Genomic DNA, 23,721 nt, shown 5'->3' with positions numbered 1-23,721 from the left:
ATGCTTAAGGCAGACATTCTTTACTAGTTAAGCTAAACTACTGTTTGGTTTTAAGAAGACTTCAGGGAATATTTTTGGTTTAAGGCTTAAAGATTCTCTCAGGGCAATAGTTTCAGGGGTTCATGCAGCCTCCATGGCTCCAGAAAGTCTGGAGTCCCATGAGAATTTGAAATTCTAGTCTGCATTTTTCCCCTTTTGGTCAGAATTTTTCTACAGAATTTTTTATCAAAACTTTCAGTAATGGTAGTGAGGCACCATCCAGTTCTTCGGGTCTCATGGCAAAGGAGGCAGTTGTTCATGGAGGCAATTAGCCACACATTCCATTTCCTCCTCCTATTTCTGACTCTCCTTCTTCCTCTGTTGCTCCCAGTGAATAGAGACCTATTATTGTGCCTTGAATGGCTAACTACAAACTTTTAAGACCCCAGGCACTACGCAATGAACTAGGAGGTAGAAGAGAAGCACTAAACATATTATTAGGCCAGTTAACTGATAAGTCCCATGAAATCATGACCCTAAATCTCCAAACCAAGGAACCAAATCCTATGAGGTATTTGTATATAAGCAGCCTCAGCAGTTTTTTTTTTTTGGTCGTTGTAAATATATCTATCACACAACTTTTGCCAGTTCAACTTTTTATAGGTGTACAACTTACTGACAGCAATTACATTCATCAGATGTGCAACTCTACCCTTAATCAACTCCACATAAATCTTACAGTATTATCGTGCCACCTCTAACCAGTGAACCAAGCTAACGGACCAATCAATACCTGTTCAGTAAGTAATATCGAAACATTGCTGTATTTCTTATTGGTTTCAGACCCCAGTGAGGCCAGGCGCAGTAAGAAAAGCAGTAAAGCCATTTCCCAGATCAAAAACTCCCAGTTATAAGCATCATTAAGGAAAGTTTTATGTCCTTGGAGAACCTATAGAAAGGACCAAAAAAGGTTAAGTTTTTCATTTGTCTTAAGATAACATAATAACTCTACCAATTTAAAAAAGCATTTGCAAGAAACCAATATTTTAAAACTCAAAGCCCAAGAGTTTTAATACTCAAAGTATTAGCTATTTAATTAATCATTATGTATTTCTCTAAGTTTCTTAGATTTTCTCCTTCTCATGAAAGACAGCAAGGGTCTGGAAGAAACAAAAGAAGAAAGCATAATAAAATAAATAAGACAAGTGCATTTCCAGCTGCTTCAACACCAGTGCATCCGCTCATAATTATATACTGACCATTGTTTAAAGTATTAAATTTGCATTATGTCTAGTAGATCTCCTAAAACATGTGGCCCACCCCCACTGCTTTTAGCTTACAAACACCTTATCTTATCCCTTATGAAAAGAATTCTATGACTAGAAAATCCTAAGGATCACTTCTTTATTCCATTTTAGGGTCTGAATAACAACAGGAACAGCAGTAGCTGCTATTTACTGAGTGGTTATTTACATGTCAAGTTTTCTGGAAAAAATATTTTTTACTTTTTATTTTGTTGTTGTTGATTGAAAGGTAAAGAAGTCTGCTCAAGCAAGTCCAAGGTAAGATGGAATTTACTGGAAAATACACAGGAACTCTCATAGAAACCAAATGCACACCTTTTGAAAAACAAGAAGTCCTCAAGCAGCTGCTGTCTCCATCTTTCCTCCCTTAACACCACTTGGGCTCCCGTCTCCACTCTTCTTAGCTAATTGCATTGTCTTGCACAACTCTTGTTTTCTGTTCACCCATAACTTTGACTTGTACCAGCTTTGGTCTGCCATGCCACTCTACTGGCTCTACTGACCACTACTGACCTTTCTTCCCCAAAGCCCACCACTGATTTCTCAGGTTCTTAGTTTTAATTTCCAAAGAAGGAAGCATTTTAGCTTAGTCTGGGTCAGGTGTTCACCCCTATCCAATTAGTTATAAGTAGGGGGCAGAAAGTAACTCCTAGTAGCAACCTAGGCCCACCTCTTCAGCAGGGGCAATACAATTTGTTGTACAGCAATAGATAACGAATACATAAATCACAGTCAAACTAATAAACTAAACAAAAAGGAAAATATCTTAAAAACAGCCAGAGAAAAGGATATTACTTTTAAAGGAACAGTAATAAAATTAAGAGCTGAGACTTCTCAACAGAAAAAATGGAACTCAGAATACAATGAAATGATGTCCTAAAAGTGTTGGGAGAAAAAACAAACAGACAAAAAAACTGACAACCTAGAATTCTATACTCAGTGAAAATATCTTTAAAAAATTAAAGTGACAAAAGACATTTTCAGGCAAACAAATACTGAGAGAATTCATCATCAGAAGAGCTGCACTAAAAGAAATACTAAAAGATCTTCAGGCAGAAGGAAAGTAATTCCAGAAATACACAGAAATGTAGGAAATAATGAAAAGCAATGGAAAGAGTAAATATGTGGATAAATATAATGAATAATTGACTATATAAAACAATAATAATTATATCTTGTGAGTTTAAAATAAATGTAAAATTAAAAATGCAGAACAATAAAAAACAAAAGGTGAAGGGGTAAATGAGAAACCTAGTGGATACGATCTTAAGAAAATTATCAAAGCTAACACCACTAATAATCCAATAAACCAATATCATATGCCTCCTGATGTGATGCCCTGAGAAGGACACAATATCCTTCTGTGATACTCCTGCCAAAAATGCATAAACTCTTTTTAATTGTGAGGAACTATCAGATAAATGCAAACTGATGGGCATTCTACAAAATAAGTGTCCTATGCACTTCAAAAACATCAAGGTCATGAAAGATAATAAAAGAAGGCTGAGAAAATGTTCCAGACTAAAGGAGACTAAAGAAACATGGCAACTAAATGCAACATGTGATCCTGAATTGGATCCTGGACTGAGGGGGAAAAGAAAAAACTATAAAGGACATAATTAACAAATTTGAAATGGGATGTGGAGTAATATTGATATCAATGTTAAATTTTCTGATTTTGACCACTGTGCTTGGTTATGTAAAAGCGTTTCTTAATAAAACACATGGAAGCATTTAAGAGTAAAGGCAAATGATGCCTACTATGGTTCAGAAAAATATATGTGTATATAAATAGAGAACACATGCAAAAGCGTGCAGAAGAGCTCAAATGACAGAGCAAATGGGGGGCAATTACAACAACTGGTGAAGCTGGTAAAACATATACAAGAGTTCTTTCTACTATTCTTGCAACTTTTCTGTATGTTTGATATTGTATAAAAATAAAGTTAACCAAAAAGCTCTATCAAAATTAAAAAAGTTTGTTCTTCAAAAGACACCATGAAGACAATGAAAAGCCAAGCCACAGACTGGGAGAAAATATTTGCAATGCATGTATGTGTATATATACAGTATATATAAAGAACTCTCCCAACTCGATAAGATAAACCCAGTTAAAAAAATGAGCAAAAGATCTCAAAAGACACTTCACAAAAAATACATACAATGGCTAAAAAATACATGAAAAGATGCCCAATATCATTAATCATCAGAGATATGCCTTCCCTCTGAGCTAGGAATCAAGACGAGGGTACCCTTGTTCTATTCAAATTGTACTGGAGGTCTCAGTCAGTATAATAAGCCCAGAAAAAGAAATAAGCTAAGGATTAGAAAGGAAGGGAAAAAAATGTCATTATTCACATATAACATAGTGTACAGAGAAAACTCCAAATAATCTAGATACAAACTATTAGAATCAATAAATGAATTTAGCAAGGTCATTGTATACAAAGTCAATATAGAAAAATTGTATTTCTACATACCTGTAACTAAAAACAAAATACAAAATGAAAATTTTAAAAGGATACTATTATAATAACATCTAAAAACATAAAATACATAGGAATATACCTAAATACGTACAAATTTCTACATAATAAGAGAAATTAAAGAAGGCCCAAATAGAGAGAAGGATATACATGCTCATAGATTTGAAGACTCAATATTGTAAATACATCAATTCTCCTCAAATTGATCTGTAGATCCAATGCAATCCCAATTATAATCCAGCAAAAGCCAAGAATAGGCAAGGCAAAGAACAAAAAAGCTGAAGCAATTATACTTCCAGATATCAAGACTTATAATAATGCTATGGTAATTATGATAGTGTGGTAGCGCACAAGGGTAGACAAAAATGGACTAAAAGAACAGAAGAGAAAGTTCAGAAAGAGACCCGTACATACACTTGATTTATGACAAAAACTGCACTTTAGGTCAGTGTAGGAAAAAAGGTCTTTTCAATAAATGTAAAAAAAGAAAATCTTGACCCCTCCCCCACATTATATTATACACAAAAATCAATTCCAGATGGAAAGTGAAAGGTAAAACAATAAAGCTTAGGAAAATATCTTCATGATCTTGGGGTAGGCAAATATTTTGTAAGCAGGACACAAAAAGTGACAACCATAAATAAAAACATTGATACACTGGATAATAAAATGAAGAATTTCTATTCATCAAAAGATGCCGTTAAGAGAGAAAAAAAGCAAGCCACAGACTGGTAGAAGATATTTGCAGGACATATATCCAACAAAGGACTTTTACTGATAAAATGTAAGAACTCCTACAAATCAGTAAAAAAAAAAAAAAAAGGCAGTAACCTAATAAAAACATGGGCAAAAATAAGTAAGTAAACAAAATAGACAGGCATTTACAAAAGAACATCCAAAAAGCTAAAAAAGCTATAAAAAGTATCAACATCAATACTTATCAGGAAAATTCAAATTAAAACCACTACACACCAACCCAGATGGCTAAATTTTAAAAGATAGACAATACCAAGTGTTGACAAGGATGCAAAGCAACTGTAACTCTCATACTTTGGTGTTGGGAGTGTGGAATTGGTACAACCATCTCAGAAAGCAGTTTGAAGCACCTAACAAAGTTAAATATATACCTACCTTACAATTCAGAAATTCAACATTGATGTATATATCCAAGAGAAACAAGTACAGACAGCCACCAAAAGATATATACAAAAATGTTTATTATACCCTTATTCATAATAACTGAAATTTGGAAATAATCCAAATGTCCATGAACAGTAAAATAGAAAAATAAATGTGGTATATTCATTCAACAGAATTTGATAAAGCAATGAGCTGCTGTTGAACGAATGTTGAGTGAAAGAACCTAGATACAGAAGCATACATACTTTTATGATTGCATTCTTATGAAATTCAAAACAGGCAAAAGTAATCTATGATAGTGATACAGGTCACGAAGGCTTCTTGGGGACTGATAATGTTCTATTTCTTTATCTGAATGTTGGTTACATGGTAACATGTAACAATTCATCAAGCTACACACTGAGGATTTGTGCAATTTTCTGTGTATGTTGCATTTCGATAAAAAGTAAAAAAAAAAAAAAAGGAGGGCCTTTTCTTTATGAAATCAAGTATTCTGGGTTCAAAGGTAGCATACGTTTGTATACCAGTCTTATACTGACAAATCACGGAAAAATCTAGCATCAATATGTAAGGTATTCCAGAAATTTTCACCTCATTAAACTGCTCTTGAGACTAATCTGGAAACTAAAGATATGTAGTAATAAGAACCTATAAGCCCCAACAGTCAAATGTAGAGGTTTCCAGTGAAACAAGCAAACAACCTTCCTTAGGTAGATCCTACGGCCTTGAAAGCAGAGGCAGCGTGTGTTTGAAATCTGGGCAGGTAGTCCCTTGTCTAGATAGTCTTTTGCCTATTGTTCTCCAAATTTCATCACTGGGGAAAAATATTCATAGATTTTTAAGTAGAGCCACTGATCCTTCTTATGATCTGTTTAGGAAAAGCCAATTACCTACTGTTATGAATTGAACTGTCCCCCAAAAATGTGTGTCAACTTGGCTAGGCCATGATTCCCAGTATTGTGTGGTGGTTTTGTGATCTGATGTGATTATCCTATGTGTCATAAATCCTAACATCTATGAAGTTAATGAGGCAGCATTAGAGGCAGTTATGTTAATGAGGCAAAACTCAATCTAGAGGATTAGGTTGTGTCTTGAGTCAATCTCTTTTGAGATATAAAAGACAGAATCAAGCAGAGAGGAGAGGAACCTCCTACCACCAAGAAAGAAGAGCCGAGAATGGAGCACATCTTTGGAGCAAGGGTCCCTGTGCTGAGAAGCTTCCTAGACCAGGGGAAGATTGATGACAAGGACCTTCCCCCAGAGCCAACAGACAAAGAAAGCTTCCCCTGGAGCTGGCGCCCTGAATTCGGACTTCTAGCCTCTTAAACTGTGAGAGAATTAACTTCTGTTTGTTAAAGCCACCCACTTGTATTTCTGTTACAGCAGCACTAGATAACTAAGACACCTAGGATAAAGCAAAACATGGAAAATGTAGCAATAAAGTCAGATCAAAAAATCCACAGGCAATTTTAAAAAGTAAAGACAAAGGTATATCTAAAAGCTTAAAGAAGAAGAAGGAAGCAGCAAGGCAGGGAAGGAGAAAAGGAAGGAGGAAAATGGAAAAGGGGAAAGGAAAGGGAAAAAGGTGAAGGAAAGGGAAGGAGAGAAAAGGAAAGGAACACAAGAGATGTCCAAATGTGTGACTGAGGAGATTTAGAAACACTGAAGTTCGATGAAATTGACTAGAATTTAGTCTCAGCGTGCCTATAACCCCAACATAGTTACAACTAAATAAATACAAATAGTTAATTTTATAGTAATATAGCTAAAGAATATACAGCAGAAGTAGGGTGTTCTTTATGGAGTCTAGGAGATTCCAAAGAATAATTTATCAATGTCTAGTACTGCTCAGGGGAGATGTCAATGAGACTATTCAAATATTATCTCTAGGAATTACCTTTACCATGAGTACATACTATGTCCCAGACACTTCTATATGTACTGATAATTTGGTTTCTACCCTATAGAGCATTCTATATTTCAGCCATACTAACATTTAATTCTTCAAACTTACCACTTTCAAAAAAAAATAAAGACACTGCACATGTGGTACCCTCTGTCTGCAGCTCTTCTTCCCATAGTCTACCCCTGACCCCCTGCATTTCACTGTCTCCAATTCATCACTCTGGTCTCCATTTAAATATCATTTCATGAGGAAAGTTACCTTACCCTACAATTTGTTGAGGTCCCCCTGCTATGTGCTCCCATAGTACCCTGAACTGCCTCAATCATCATATCCGTCAAACAATGTAGTGATTGCTAGATCAATATCTATTTTTCCTGCTACACTATAAGCTCCGTGAGAGTAGAAAACCACGTCTGTCCTATTCACCACTATACTCAACCTTCAACAAATATTTTTTGAGCACTGAATAAATATCTGGTAAATGAAAACTGCAAGAGGAAATAAAAACTTAAAAAAAGGGGTGGGGGGGAGGGGGCTTGTGCCTATAAATGAAACTTACAAAAAGGACCCAAGGAATCTAAGCTCTTTCCTCCTCTTCTAAGCAAAATTTCATCTAAAAGAGGATAGGAATTATTAAAAAACAAAGACTTCACCACCATTTACCACCTGAAGTAGAGATCTGTCCAATTCAACAAAAGGGAATGACTCTTCTTTTCAGAAAACTCAGACCTGAGAGGAAGATGATGAGTAAAGAACCAAAGAAGGCTTCAAGGAAGAAAACCTGACACACCCTCTGTGCAGTGCAACGCAGGTGAGCTGGCACAGCAGTAACACTGTGAAGACGATATGAAAAGAAAACAAGGCATTACTGAACGGTGAGAAGGGAAAAAATAAAAACTAAGAGTAGCTTCTCTCTCAGACTCTGGATGTAAGAGGAGTGGGCAGTGGTGTCAAAGAACCTGGTCAAGAAAGCGTAATGATTTATGACTCACTGGAGAGTCCAGCAATCACAAAGATCAACAGTCCAACGATGCCTTTCCCGGGGGAGTGGCTCTTATCTCAGCTAAGAGAGCTATGCTTCCTCCTAAGAAAAATGGATAAAGTGAAAAGGTAGAAAGCTAGAGTCCAAGATGCCAGGTATAGTCTGACCTAGCAGTCTAGAGCTTCAAAATTTTTTAAAAAATGGAAAGTGAGAGAGGGTAGAAAGAGAGAGACAGAGATTCAAGCTCATCATTGTAGACCCTTGCTAAGAAAGCGCTACAGATTCTAAGCCAGGTCTTCCTCCATAAAGATTAGTAATGCTCAAGCCAGGAACAGTAGGAAAAATATTTCTTTTTACTCTCTGCCCACCCCCTCCCTACTACATAGGCAAAATCTGGAACTTTCCGGGGGATAAGGTAACTGTAAAACTGGAGGTTTCCTTGGTCACTGATGGAGACAGAACCTGTGCCTCTATACCAGTGCTATTCAATAGAAATATAATGTGAGTCACACACATACTTTTAAATTTTCTAGAAGCCATATTAAAAAAGTAAAAAGAAACGGGTGAAATTAATTTTAATCTATTTTATTTGACCTAATATATTCAAAATATTTATAATAAATATAGAAATGATCAATGAGCTATTTTACTTTCTCGTGTTATTTTTGAAATTTGATATTTTACACTTATAGCACATCTCAATTTGGACTAGTGCTCAATAGCTACATGTGACTAGTGCCTACTAGAGTGAACAGAACAACTTTATACTATTGTTCAGCTACACTAAAAAGCATTTCTGGAAAATAAACACACAAGTAACAATCAAACCTATTTTCAGAGAAAGGTACAACAGGTAAAACTATCAACAGTCAAAGTAAACCCCTAAAACATACAGAACTCAAATTATAACTAAATAACCTCGAGCTTCTTTCAGCTTGTCTCACAAGTGATATGAAAACAGTATGCTCATAAATCCTCAATGCAAGTAATAATGTCTAACAGCTATATTATCAGTCAAAAATCACCAACTAAAATTAGAGTGATCTTAGCGTCTTAACGGATTTCAAAATTACCTTTATTACAGTTTCCAAAAGTTAGAGAAATTAACAAGTATCCTAAATAGCAAAAGAAATGTAGACACATTAAATTAAAAAATATATATATATACTTAAAAAACACATAGTGACCTGGTCTAAAACTGAAGGTGAACCCTATAATAGAATCTCCATTTTTCATTGAAACAGATAAAACTTTTACCTGTGCACAACAAATGAAAGCAATGGAAAGTGTCAGTAAGAAGACGGAAGACACAACCACATCAACTGAACGCTGCGGACCCCGCCTCTGTGGAGTGAGATGCATGTGTTAGTGTTCTGGATCACTGTCCGTGTGGCAATGTCCCTCATATCGTTAACATTCTGAATTTTATTGCATTAATGTGAAAATAAAAGTTTATAGATATAAGAAGTTTCTTACAGGTTTTTAAAATATTTTGGACATTTTCCACTTCAATTAAGCACTGAAATCCATGCCTTTCCAAATTAAGGGGTGATTGGTTCAACAGCATATTTTCAGCTGGAATATTTCCCCAAAAGTCAGAAAAAAAATGCAATATTTAATTTATCATTCTGTCCAAGGAAATTTAAATTTTGTTTTCCCTTTCTACGCTCTATTACCCCTATCACCTTTGTGGAGCCCTGGTGGCACAGTGGTTAAGAGCGCAGCTGCTACCAAAAAGGTCGGCAGTTCGAATCCACCAGCTGCTCCTATGGGGCAGTTGTACCCTGTCCTATAGGGCTGCCGTGAGTCAGAATCGACTCAGCGGCAACGGGTTTGTTTTGTGATCAGCTTTGCAGGCATATCACTTCTAACTTGATGTGCAGAAAGTCTGTCAGCCACTGATATAATCTGTACAACACATGGGACTACGCTGCCTGAGAAACTGCTTCCAGAAACTGTAATGGTGCATTCTCTACATATTCTTGCATATGTTCTACTGTTAATCAAATAAAACTCACCTTTAAATACGAACGAAGTGATAACCATATCTTAATATTCTCCACCTTTTTAAGTCTGAAATGAGGTATTTCATATTTCCTTGCTTTCCTGGCAGATGTAATATGGCTGAAGAGTTTTGCAAATAAAAATCTCTACGGGAGATTAAAAGTAAAATCACAAAGTAAAATGTATGTTATATGTCTCTGTGGGTTTACTTACATAATTGTAAACAATATTCCCCGCATGTTAAAAAGGATGAAATTCTAATCAGTGGATCACTAAGACAGGCAGTGAAAAAATTTATTTAATGGCTCCTTATACTGTTGCTTCTAAAGAACATTATATACTTCTTCACAATATGGTATGCTCTTGATATTTGCCAACACATAGTCTTTGGAGACCTTTGTGACTCCCCAACTTCACAAATTCAAATGTTTACACAGGCTTCTGGCTTACTCCCCAGTGATGTCTCCATTCAAAATCACATTTCTTGTGTATATCCTCAATATTAAGTCCTCAATCCATAACTCTTACCAAATTTCCATAAATTTATTTCTCACTTGGCCAATTTTCACAGAAACATTATCACATTAAGAATTACCACATACAGTACGAATGAAAAAAACAGCAAAGGCACACTGAGGTGCAGATGCTCAGCAGTCTGCCAGGCTCACTCACTGGCTAAGCCACTTACTCCTACACATCAGGCTCAGCAAAATTCCAGATTACAATGTGCCATTTGCAATGAGAGGCAATATTACAAATGTTAAGTTGATAAATACAAGAAGTCCACTATCAATCCTTCATTGTCCTTATTAACTTTTGGAGAAAAAAACAAATGAAGAAAACAAAAATACTGCAGTGGAATATCATATACAAAAGCAGACATAAGAAATTTTACTTATCTTCCTACTAACCTGTTTATACGTTCTCTCGGCCACACACATCATGAAAAAAAACATCCAAGTAAGACACAATCGTTCAAAAAAATTAATTACAGACAAAACAATAATAGGTATAACTGGTGGTGCCCCACAAAAGAGAGTCAAGATCTCCTCAGTAGAAATGGACTTTAGTTGATCAAGGCTCTTTTCACGGAAAAGTCGATGTACAAAAGGAAAAAATGCTAATCCAATAGTGACGACATTTCCCAGCATCTGATAACCTACTCCTTGCTGATAGGCGTTAACCTGGGGATTAATTTAAAATTTCCGTTACTACTGCATAGGCAAATGGAGTTATAAGGCAGTATTTATCAAATACTATTTAGATTATTAAAAATAGACAAATAGAAGTAAAATTTTAAAATGACATACAGATCTATGACTTTTAGACCATATTAAAAATTAGACTTTATATGAGATAAGGAATGTTTGTGGAATATAACTGAGCAATTGTTCATGCTAACAGAGATCATACAATGTATGAAGAATAAAAAAAGCATACTACCAAGTACAGACTCTGACTACAAAATTTAAATATATATATGTGTGTTTCAAAAGCAGAGTCATTTTGTTTTGATCACTAAGTCGACTCTATGAAATAGCTGCTTATCACTAACTAGATTATTTGAAAAGTCTGGAGTCTTATTAAACCTTACCCTGCTCATAATGATGCCACTTATTTCCAATACAGACATATCCATCTTTTTGCACTCATTCCCTTCCCAGATTATTGCACTAACTCGGTCAGAGGCAGGACTTGAGTTCTGAAGCCAGAATAAATGGTTCTGAGAAGAAAAAATATATAACTGTTTGCATCCACTCCTTTCTTTCCTGCATTAGTTTTTTCCCCCTTTGTCCAGCTCCCAGGCTACATTTGCCAATGTTCAGTCAATCACTCTATTATTATTCTATTCTCTCCCTCACAGAGCTCATCACTCCAATTACCACCTCTATGATGCTGATTTCTGACCCTTTTTTCTTAACTAAACCTTTTCTCTTAACTGGACACAGGCTAAAGGTCTTCTGCAATGAGGAGAGACAGGATCCATGATGTTCAAGGTTGCTAAAGGTACAGAAGTGAGGATAAGCTTGCTGTATTCTTGGGATATTGAGGAAGAAAGTATCTCTAGAGCAACGAGACTACCCTGGGAGTAGTAGGAAGAAGTTAGGAGAGGTGCTAGAAGGCCTCACATATCACATTGTGAATTACTGAGTAGTTAAGCCTTTCTCTGGTAAGCAGGTCACAGAAAAGCATAGAAACCTCAAGAGGAAAAAGTCACAATAAAACAAATCCCCACCTCCCACTGCCATATCATGCCTAATTCTTCAAGTACCAGTTCCAGTTCCATTTCTCCAACATGGTCTTCTTTGACCATCACAAGCCTCACTAATTTTGTTCTTCTCTGAAACTAGAAGGCCTGATAGTCTATATCAAGCTAACTGGCATCTAACTATATGTAGCTTCTATAGTGTCCTTTACTTCCCATATAATCATCTTGTCTCCAAACCAAAATATAAGTTTCTAGAAAAGGACCATATGATGTATTTCTTCTCTTTCCACCACAATGCTCAGCATTTATTCATTGATTCACTGATTTATCCAACAATTATTTATTAAGCACCTACTACGAAAGATGCACTGTGGATATAATGGAGAACAAGACAGATGTGATCCTTGCAATCAAGGAGTTTACAGATTTCTGAAGGAGACATAATTAAATAGTTACTACACAGCATGGTAAAGGAAGGAAAGAGTGCTTTTGGAGCATATAGGAAAGGCTTCCTAAAGGAAGTATCATTCAAACCAAGACCAGAAGAATAAAAAGGAGTGAGCTATAGGAATGAGTATTAGAAGGAAGTGTGTCCTAGGCAAAAAAACCAGTATGTTAAAGGCCAGAAGTAGACAGGGCATGGATGAATTTGAAAGACATTATGCTGAGTGAAATATGTCGATCACGAAAGGACAACTGGTGTATGAGACTGTTATTATAAAGTAACAGTAAAGGTTATATACAGAAAAGAAAAAAAACATTCTCTGATGGTTACCAGGGATGAAAAGAGGAGGGAGGGAAAATTACCAAATAGATATAAGACACGTGTTAACATTGGTGAAGGGAAAGATAATACACAATATGCGAGAAGTCAGCACAACATGACCAAGGCAAGAGAGGACACTGACAGGAATGCAAGAATAAAGGGCAACTACGGTAACTACTATAGCTTAGACAATCCTGCAACAATAGTATTAACAAACAGTAATTTATGAATGGATACATAGATAGATGTGCCAAGAGGTGTGGGAGGGTGTAAGGGAGCACACCTACTGGCAGATATGGTTTGGTGGTGGATATTTCTAAATACATGACTGCAGGTGCTCCTCATATATTAATATAGACAATAAAGCACACAAGGGGCACAGTCAAGGAAACCTCCTAAACATAACCAAACACCTCGTGGGATGAAGCTCCTAGGCTTGAGGGTGAATAGACTTGGGGGACACCTACATCAACTAGCACAACATAATTCATAAAGACAATGTTCTGCATCCTACTTTGGTGAATAGCATCTGAGGTCTTAAAAGCTTGCAAGCAGCCATCTAAGATACAACTATTGATCTCTTCCCACCCGGAGCAAAGTAGAGTAAAGAAAACCAAAGACTCAAGGGAGCAATTAGTCCAAAGGGCTAATGAATCACATGAACCACAACCTACACGAACCTAGACCAGAAGAATTATGGTGCCTGGCTACCACTACCTACTGCTCTGACTGGGATCACAACAGACAGAGCAGGACAATACTGTAGAACAAAAAAGTCAAATTCACAAAAAAGACCAGACTAACTGGTCTGATATAGACTGGAAGAACCCTCAAGACTATGCCCCTAAGATACCCTTCTGACCTGAAACTGAAGCCATTCTGGAGATCACCTTCCAGCTAAACAATAGATAAGCCCATAAAATAAACAATAACACCTGAAAGAAACGTGCTCCTTGAACAATCAATTAAATGAGATCAAAAGGACAATATTTTCCCGAAAGCAAAGAAGAGAAGGCAGGAAGGGGTAGAAAATCAGGATGAAAGGAAATGGGGAACCCAGGGCATAAATGGAGAGAGTGTTAACACATTGTGGAGAATGAAACTAAGCCCATGAAACACTTTATGTACAAACTGTCGAATGGGAATATAATTTGCTCTGTAAACTTTCACCTAACACACAATTAAAAAAAAAAAAAAAGTAGATGGGGGTTGGTACATTTAAGAAACTAGAGGAAGTTTAGTCAAGTTAAAGTACACCATGTAAGAAGCAGGGAGGGAATGGTCAGAGGTGTGATTCTATTAGAGCAGATAAAGGATCAGAAGTAAATAATCCAGAAGAGAAAAAAAGTAATTAAAGAATTTTAAGGGGAATGGTATTATCAGATTTGTATTTTAGAAGTATCACTCTGGCGGCAGTGTAGAAAACGAAATGAAGTAGGACAAGCCTAGAGATGCTGTTTTAACAATCCAGATGAGAGATGATGATGGCTGCACCAAGCAAGGTGGAAACAAGTGGACGGATTCAGATATTTAGAGAGTAGAATCAAGAGAACATGATGATTAATTAGAAACACAGTGGAGACAGTGGAGTCAAGAAGGACTCCAAGGTTTCTGCCTTGGGTGGTTAGTGGTGGGTGGTATTAAAAAATACTGGGAATAAAAGAAGTGAGCAGGTTGGGCAGAGGAGATTAGGAAATGATGAATTCCGTTTGACATGGGGAGTTCATTTTATGCAATTATTCTTATATATGCCTTAATGTAAATCCCAAAAGTGCTCAAGAGGCCAAGATCATCATGATGTTATGTATAATTACTAAGCACAAAAAAACCATTGCCATAGAGTTGATTCTGACTCATAGTGACCCTTTAGGACAGAGTAGAAATGCCCCATAGGATTTCCAAGAAGCAGCTGGTGGATTCGAACTGCTGACTATTTGGTTAGCAATCAAGCTCTTAACCACTGCGCCACCAGGGCTCCTATAACTACTGAGAGTTAATGTAAAAAGAAACTTCAGACTGAAAGTAAAGAACATTTAGATTCAAACTTTGATTGCAAAGTTGGTGAAAGTAGCATAAAGCTTTAATGAGAAAAATATATGCTATTTCTTGTCAGTTTTAAAAAGCTGTATACGTTTATTGGTGGGAGAAAGATGTGGCAATCTGCTATTGTAAAGATTTATAGCCTCAGAAACCCTACGGGACCTCAGAAACCCTATGGGGCCTCGGAAATCCTATGAGTCAGAATTGACTCAACGGCAGTGGGCTTGGTGTTTGGTTTTATACATTTAATGACATATGTATAGCCATCATCTACTGTTTGCAAGGCACTGTGGAAATATTTAGCCTGTAAGAACAAAAACAAAGGAGAATCCTAATCACTGTCATCCAACGTCTCAAAGTCTGCTGTGTGGAGGAGCAGGCAGACTTATTCTTTGTTGCCCTAGAAAAACAGAAGTAGAGCTGACAGGTGGAAATAACAGAGAGACAGATCCAGCTAAATAATGAGAACCATTCCTTAATCACTCGATGTATCTAGGGATGGAGCAAGCTGTCTCATGAAATAACAAGCACTCCATCTCCAGAAGTATTTAAACAGAGGCTGACTGATCATCAGATGGGGATACTAATGATAATGCTAACATTTATTTATTGAGTGTTGGGAGGCCGGACCAAGATGGCAGAGTAGTCAGATGCTTCCAGTGGTCCCTCTTACAACAAAGACCTGAAAAAAACACGTGAATCAATTATGTATGACAATCTAGGAGCCCTGAATATCAAAGGTGAAGTTGAGGAATCGGACTGAGTGGCAGGAAGAGGGAGAGACGGTTCAGAAGCAGTAAGGAGTTGCCAGACCTGACCCAGCAGGAACCAGTACCCTGTGGGCTGGATCAGCTAGCATGTGCAGTGAAGCGGGCAGTGGTGTTCAGGATGCATTTTCCACATCAAGAGAGACTGAGCAGTGGAGAGTCTACTCGAGCCTTCAGAACCAGTGAAAAGCGGCGCTCAAACGGCAAAATATAAGTACATGCGTCTAACCTACCACACAGATCAAAAAACACCCTGTTTGGGAAGAACCTCTCTCCTATTTACCTGCTCCCCACCCACTCTACACCAGGTCCCAGGCCAGCTTCAGCGACTGCCGTGTCCTCTGGGCTGGAAGCAGAACCTGTCACACACCCTGAGCCATTCTCCTGGCCTTGGAAAGGGAACAAATTAACAAACAGGAAAAAATAATCTTCCAGCTCCCCTAAGCTGGGAACTCAGGGCAGGCACAGCTCCCTAGGCACAGGCATAAGGGGTCCACGGACTCTGAATGCCCTTCATCCCTGCATAGACTTGTGTGGGCCCATTTCAACAGCACAGACCCTTATTAGCACACTATAACAGGGTATATACCTAAAGCCTAACTTCAACTGTACCAGCTATATAGTGGAGTGGCAGGTTTGTGACATTTGACACAGCTCTGGCCATTAAGCAGGGTACTCACCTACCCACATCAGGGGTCTGAGGACTGGTGGCTCCACCCACACCACTTAGCCACCTGCAACAGGGGTCCAAGAATAAGTGGTACCTCCCAGTCCTTACAGACAACAGCACAGGGTGCCCATAGTCCAGCTGCAAAACCCACCTACCTACATACTCTAGGGAATGGGGACACACTTTCCTCCCAGACACTCAGGGGCAACCATCAGCCCCCTGCCTTGCTCAGCATGTGACCCCCTACTGCAGCCAGACACCTGTGCCTACTCTAATCACCCTTGCCCATCTAGGACTGTAGGTGAGAGCCTGCACCACATACTTAGTGACCAACTACCTGGACACCTGAGCTGAATCCATACAAGAAAAGTAAACGGACTCCTGGGCTCACATACCTAGTAAAAAGATCTAACCACCTGGTGACAGGATGTTAGAGCTTCAAAGGTGCCAATAATCAAACTAGCTCACACAAGCAGCCTATTTGGGCATATCAAAACAAAACAAGAAGCTAGGTCACAGTAAGCAAACATAAAATAAATAAATATAATAATAGATGGCTTGGAGATAACAGTCAATATCAAATAACATAGAGAGGCAGACTATGATGGCTTCAGCAAGCTCCCAAAACAAAGAATCAAGAAATCTTCTGAAGGAAAAGAACTTCTTTGAATTACTGGAGGTAAAATACAAAAGATTAATATACAGAACTCTTTAAGAGATCAGGAAGGAGATGATGCAAAACACAGAACAAGCCAAGAAACACACAGACAAAGCAATAGAGGAACTTAAGAAGATTACAGATGAGCACAATGACAAATTTAACAGGCTGAAAGAATCCACAAAGAGACAGCAAACAGAAATCCAGAAGATTAACAATAAAATTTCAGAATCAGACAACTCAGTAGAAAGTCACAGGAGCAGAATTGAGGCAATGGAAGTCAGAATTAGTAACAATGAAGATAAAGCACTTGACACCAACTTATTTGAGGAAAAATCAGATAAAAGAATTTAAAAAAATGAAGAAACTCTAAGAATTATGTGGGACTCTATCAAGAAGAATAACCTATGAATGACTGCAGTACCAGAAAGGGGGAAGGGAGAGTAACAGAAAATACAGAGAGAATTGTTGAAGATTTTTTGGCAGAAAACTTCCATGATATCATGAAAGATGAGAAGATATCTATCCAAGATGCTCATCGAACCCTACACAAGGTAGATCCCAAAAGAAAATTACCAAGACATATTATAATCAAACTTGCCAAAACCAAAGATAAAGAGAGAATTTTAAGAGCGGCTAGGGATAAACAAATAGTCACCTACAAAGGAGAGTCAATAAGACTAAGCTCGGCCTACTCAGCAGAAACCACATAGGCAAGAAGGCAATGGGATAACATATATAAAGCCTTGAAGGAAAAAACTGCCAGCTAAGAATTACATATCCAGCAAAACTGTCTCTTAAATATGATGATGAAATTAGGGCATTTTCAGATAAACAGAAGTTTTGGGAATTTGCAAAGATCAAACCAAAATTACAAGAAATACTAAAGGGAGTCCTCCAGATAGAAAATCAGTAACATGAGATAACAACCCAAGACTAGAACACAGAACAGAGCAACCAGATATCAACCCAGATAGGGAAGTCACAAAAATAAATCAAAGCTAAAACACTGAAAATAGCTAAAACCCAGACAGGGAAGTCACAAAAATAAATCAAAGCTAAAACACTGAAAATAGGGAAACAGGGACGTCAATATGTAAAAGACAATAACGTTAAAACAAGAAAGAGGAGCTAAAAAATGTAGTTATAGATCTTTCACATGGGAAGGATGTCAAGGCGATATAAAGAAATAAAAGATTGGTTTAAATTTAGAAAAACAGGAGTAAATATTAGGGTAGCCACAAAGGAAAGTAACAATCCTACACATCAAAATATTTACTGAGTGTTTACTCTTTGCCAGGCACTGTGCTAAGCACTTCATATTATCTCATTCGATATTTCACAACATTTCCAAGTATGAACTATTATGACTACATTACAGACGGGGAAAGAATTCCTACAGTGGTTGGAAGGTAGAAATACCTTCTAAGGCAACTACAATTCTAGGTTATTTGATTTTATATTAATATAAAACCTGAAATTAAAAGCATCATTTGATTTATACATTATTGTAGAAGCAAGCTAATCCCTACTAAATCATATACAATACTGTGATGTTTATTAAAATATATACCATCCAAACAACTCTGATCATATAAAATGAACATCAAAGACCACTCTAAGGAAAATAATGAGAAAAATATTATTAAGAAAAATTTAAGCGAAGGCAACACTAGAGTCCTTCCCCCTGAGTTCTAATCCCACTATCTTCACTTGCAGGGTGTGTTCAATTTCCTCATCTCTAAACTGGGGATAATAATAGTACTTGCCTTATAGGATTACTGCAAAGTTAGATGAGATAATACAGTGCCTGGCACGCAACAAAACAGAATAAATCTTAGCTACTATTATCACCGCCTTCATAGACCTCACAATAAATCTAAGCTGCTATCATCATCGCCTTCACACACCTGCTGAAAAACATCCTCTTTGAAGTCGCGTTTGGTCCCTGAGTGAAGGGTGTTCACATGGGCCCCCTCACTGTCGCTGGTGACAGACGATCGGCACTCTGGGCCATGCAGCAGGTCATCCCATAACATATCCTCGGTCTCAGAATCATGGCGAGTGCTCTCTGAGTCTCTTCTTGACATGGTAAGGTTTCGAGAGCCACCATTTGTGCCAGATCTGGAGCCCTTTAAAGGAAAAAATACACATTTTCATTCATTCTTAAAAACAATTAAACAGCTGCAATAAAATTAAAACAAGTTATCTATGGCAATGGCTGGCAAGCTTTCATAAGTCAACCACTATATATTCATTTGTTCACAAGACTTCACATACCAATAATACATTTTGACATTTAAATGTTAAACTCTGATGACTTTCTAGCAAGCAGGGCTTTAAAAGAACTCCTTCCAAGAAGTCATCGGGGCTTACTAACGAAGTTGTCCTGGAATGAGAGGTGACTCCTACAAGCACACCCAGAGAACCTCCCTAATTGGCTTTGCTGAGCCTACCGGCATACCCCACTCTAAATATTGTGAGCTTGACTGCAGACTTAGTCATGTTCAAGGGTCTAGCACCAGCATGAAAAAGGATAACCAGGCAGAGGAAAAGGATAGACAACCCACCTATCCTGCGGTACAAACACAAATTTGAAAGTTTTTCCCTGACCCTAACTGTCTTGTCAATCAAAACAAAACAAAACCACACCACCATCATCTATTCTGCTCACTTCTCAATTACAAAATTCCAAATGTTACAATATGCCCACTGGTTTTCATGATGAGATTTACTGCTCCAATCTTCTCGAAAATCTGTCCTCATCATGTTAATCTCACTTACATAGGAATTATGTTTAAGAATAAATGCCACATCCCAAGTGACTATTAAATAACTTTCTCATCATTTAGGGACTGAATAATCTCCTTCTGAGCACCATCTATGATACTTGTAAGATTAAAGTGTAACCTTAAGGAGTTCACTCTCTTTCTGGGGTGAGCAGAGGTTTAAAAGCTGCTAGACAGACTGGCAGTGAGTTTAAAAGGGGAGGTAACCACTACTTTGGTGCTACCAATAAAAAAAGGAATAGATAAAGTTATTATACTGAAAAATACTCCTTGAACACTGATCTCTCAAAAGGATACTTTACCTGGCTGAAAGCTGCTGATTCAAATTCCGACTCGGCCACACTATCTGAATCCCGCACCAGATGACACCACCTTGAAGGGGTTTTCTTTACCTGCCAAAAATCAAACCAACAAACAATAGGAAAACATGTTAAATACCTTGTTACTATTCAATGATTTAGGAATTAACTCCAGTACTTTTATAAATTAAAACAAAAATTACCTGAGAATTTAGGTGCCTTGGAAATATTGATTTTCTATTCTTAACTTCACAGCCATTGTCGCTTGAGGCCCCTTCCACACTCCTACGCAATAATATCATCTGTGTCTGTGCTTCACCATCTTCCTCACTTGACAGATCATCTGAAATCCCATTACCCAAATGCCTAAAAGTCTCCTACAAAGAGAACAGCAATACCTTCACAGGGGACAGCCCAGAATATTCTACTATGCTGCATATGTAAAAACAAAGCATGCGAAAACTAAAAAGCAGTAGAGGTAAACTAAACTAAAACTGAACAAATCTATATGTTAATTGATAGCAGCAAAGAAAAATATTGAACTGGAAACTAAACAGCCTAAATGATGTGGCAGTATTATGCGGTGATCAAAACCATAGGCTTGCATCAAACTCTTTAAGTGTAAATGATAGCTCTTCTACTTACTAGCAATATCACCTTGGACAAGTTACTAAACCTCTCTGGGGCTCAGCTTCCTCATCTGAAAAGTAATAATAATAAAAACATCTATCTCACAGACTGACTGAAAAAATGAGTTAGTATATGTAAAGTACTTGGAGCAGCAGTGCCTGATTATAGTAATGACTTAAAAATATTAGTCAATTTTAAGTGCCACAGTCTAAAAAATAAGAAAACATTTCAGGCCTATAAAGTAAAACTGCAGTTAATTTTAGACACAGAGCAGACCAAGTCTACCTAGAAAACAGTTTCCCAAACCCTTATTATACTATCATTTAAAAAAAAAAAAGTTGCATGGAGTTAATTCTGACTTACGGCAACTCCGTGTAAGCCAGAGTAGAACTGTGCTCCATAAGGTTTTCAATGACTGATTTTTCAGAAGTAGATTGCCACGCCTTTCTTCTGAGGCACCTCTCAGTGGACTCAAACCTCCAACCTTTCAGTTAGCAGCGGAGCAGTTAACCATCAGCCAAGCCATTAGCACCATCAGGAACTCTATATTACCATTATCTCTCTGGAATATGACACAGCAGCCTCTACACTAATCTGTTCATTAAATCTACCAGCCTACTGTTAAGGCTGGATCAGCAGCAGATTCAGTAACAAGTTCTAGCCCTAGAAAGGAGCCCTGGTTGTACAGTGGTTAAGCACTTGGCTGCTAACCAAAAGGTCGGTGATTCAAACCCACCTGGTGGCTTCATGAGAGAAAAGTCCTGGCAATCTGCTCCCATAAAGATTACAACCTAGGAAACCCTATGGGGCAGTTCTACTCTGTCCTATAGGGTCACTGTGAGTTGGAATCAACTGATGGCACATGACAACAACAAGTCCTAGAAATTGTAAGAATAAACTACAGTCTTCACCTGATATTTTCCTTTTCATGCCTTATGTGTTTTACATTCCACTTATTTAAGTCAAATTATACAAACCTATTAGTACCTATTTTGTATCTGTAGCAGAGTCTAAGAATAGGAAGATTTTTAGATAGGAAAGAAAAGATTTTAATATTACATTTATACTCATCTAACTCTTACCCTACGTGACTTATCTCCATCAGAAAATTTTGCACTCTCTCTTGTTTGCCACATTCTCATCTCTGGTCGACACTGTCTCTTCTTAATGATCGGATGCAGACAACTTGTGTCATTCTCAGTTTCAGTCCCTTTGTTAGATATTAATTTTACTCTCTTTGTCCTATTTTTAAAAAGGAAAAAAATACATCACTAACTAGTTTTCCAAAACTAACATCTTTCATGAAATCACTTTCTTCTGAGGAGTACAATATATTATTCTGGAAGTGGAGAATCAGAAATTTAGAAATCATATTTGTCGGTCTCTAGCTTGCTAAGGGAATAGAAAGATAAAATATAGCTAACTCTACTCTCCAAAGACTCGTCCCAGTTAATTGAGAGGAAGCCTTTACTTTTCAGTAGAGAAGACTGTGCATCTATTTTCAGGAAAAAGGTTGATAGTCTTCTCCACTTCACCTCTCAAACACCATGCCAACTCCTACCTCTTACTGCCTGCTATGCCACTTCACAGAATGCCTTTCCCTCTCTTTGCCATCTATGTAAATGCTACCCATCTTCAAAATCCAGCAACCCTCAACTCTTTCATGGATGCTCCTGACTACCCCCAGAATAATCAGTCCCATTTGCTGTCATGACCTGCAAAATCATGATCTAGGTAAAATTTATCTTTCACCCATTTCCCTTTCTGTGGTGTAGCCCATCAAGAAGAGGATCCTGCCCTGCACACCATTTCTAAAGAAATATCACCTCACACACTAAAAAATACCTGATCATCATAAATCCTTCTTTCTCTCAAGATGTTGGCCAATACGGCTTAAGATATTTTCCCTTTCAGAGTATTTATATTTTTGTAATCTTGTAGTCTAAAAGGTCATTAAATATCAAATAGAATGAATCTTTTATGGCAGTATACTAGAATTACAGATAACATGACACAGTGGAGATGATACTTTGAGTAAGCAAATCTTTCTAGAATCCTTAACAATCACACCATAATGATAATATGCCTACCTTGCTCATTCATATGACCTGATCATATTGTATACTATGTGAACACTAATGTGAATACAAAATCAAGTAAAAATTCCAATGTAAGACTTCCCACCTGTTGCCAAAGAGAGTCCCCCAAAAACCACTAATACGGGGTATAGATTCCAAAGTTTCTACTCCTCTGACTTTATCAGAAGAGGAGTTATTTCCATTTTCTCGGTTCCCATCACCATTTACAGTTTTTCGTAATTTTCTACCAAAAAAAAAAAAAAAAGCTTCAGATTATTCAAGACCTTTTCTATTTGTGCCTAAAACATCCCCATCAGATTACTACCTGAAATCAAGCATAGCATAGCGAACATCATATAATGAGGATAAATTATGTAAGAACATTTCTGACTGAAAGGCAAACAAAGGTTATATGGCAGAGGAAGCAATTGGGAATATATAAGATTACTATAAATTAACAAAGGTGATAAATTGCGAAGTCCTGAGCTATCATTTTCTTCAGTCATTAAAGATTTAGAACTGCTATTCAGAAACATTACTAGAAAGAAAATTTTCACATGTATGAACCAGAGTCTTTTCAGGTACATTTATCACCACTAGCAGAAGGAGCAGTATCTTTAAATATGAACATCAGAAATCTATCCCTCTGGCACAACAAATCATAGGAGTGGAAAGTAATAGCCACAGATCACTTTTTATTGATATCCTATGCAGTTAAAAGTTATATCCAATAAATACCAATGAGACACAGTACAGCACTGGATTTCCTTAGAACACATTAAATCCATTTAACTGAGTTTACAAGGAATCTTCTTTTTTGGAAAAAAAAAAGTTTTGAAAATAACATTCAAAAATAAAAACAAACACGTTGAAATTCATTGCATCAAACAGAAAAGTCATATTTAGTAACTGCTTACCAAAAAAAAAAAAAACCAAACCTACTGCCATCTAGTTGATTCCGACTCATAGCGACACTACAGGACAGAGTAGAACTGCCCCATAGGGTTTCCAAGG

General features: G+C 37.2%; 1 protein-coding gene across 7 annotated transcripts in view; it reads right to left on the bottom strand.

Moving 5' to 3' along the window:
- PHTF1 (putative homeodomain transcription factor 1) overlaps positions 1 to 23,721 on the bottom strand; it is a 54,596-nt gene that overhangs the window by 4,388 nt on the left and 26,487 nt on the right. For 4 of the 7 annotated variants that reach the window (XM_023734909.1, XM_023734907.1, XM_023734910.1 and 1 more), the window contains 10 exons: positions 22,814 to 22,951; positions 21,712 to 21,871; positions 20,203 to 20,376; positions 20,003 to 20,092; positions 18,822 to 19,043; positions 11,396 to 11,524; positions 10,713 to 10,985; positions 9,816 to 9,947; positions 9,055 to 9,141; positions 773 to 928 (listed from right to left, as the gene is read on the bottom strand). In XM_023734909.1, the coding sequence (XP_023590677.1) occupies positions 773 to 928; positions 9,055 to 9,141; positions 9,816 to 9,947; positions 10,713 to 10,985; positions 11,396 to 11,524; positions 18,822 to 19,043; positions 20,003 to 20,092; positions 20,203 to 20,376; positions 21,712 to 21,871; positions 22,814 to 22,951 (1,561 nt within the window). The remainder of the gene's footprint in view (positions 1 to 772; positions 929 to 9,054; positions 9,142 to 9,815; positions 9,948 to 10,712; positions 10,986 to 11,395; positions 11,525 to 18,821; positions 19,044 to 20,002; positions 20,093 to 20,202; positions 20,377 to 21,711; positions 21,872 to 22,813; positions 22,952 to 23,721) is intronic. The other 3 variants (XM_023734912.1, XM_023734911.1, XM_023734913.1) reach the window with 3 other exon arrangements.

Source organism: Trichechus manatus, unplaced genomic scaffold (genome assembly GCF_000243295.1).
Source record: "Trichechus manatus latirostris isolate Lorelei unplaced genomic scaffold, TriManLat1.0 scaffold00073, whole genome shotgun sequence".
NCBI lineage: Eukaryota > Metazoa > Chordata > Mammalia > Sirenia > Trichechidae > Trichechus > Trichechus manatus.
The sequence above is the reverse complement of the archived record's forward strand: the minus strand, read 5'-3'. Positions and strand labels throughout refer to the sequence as shown.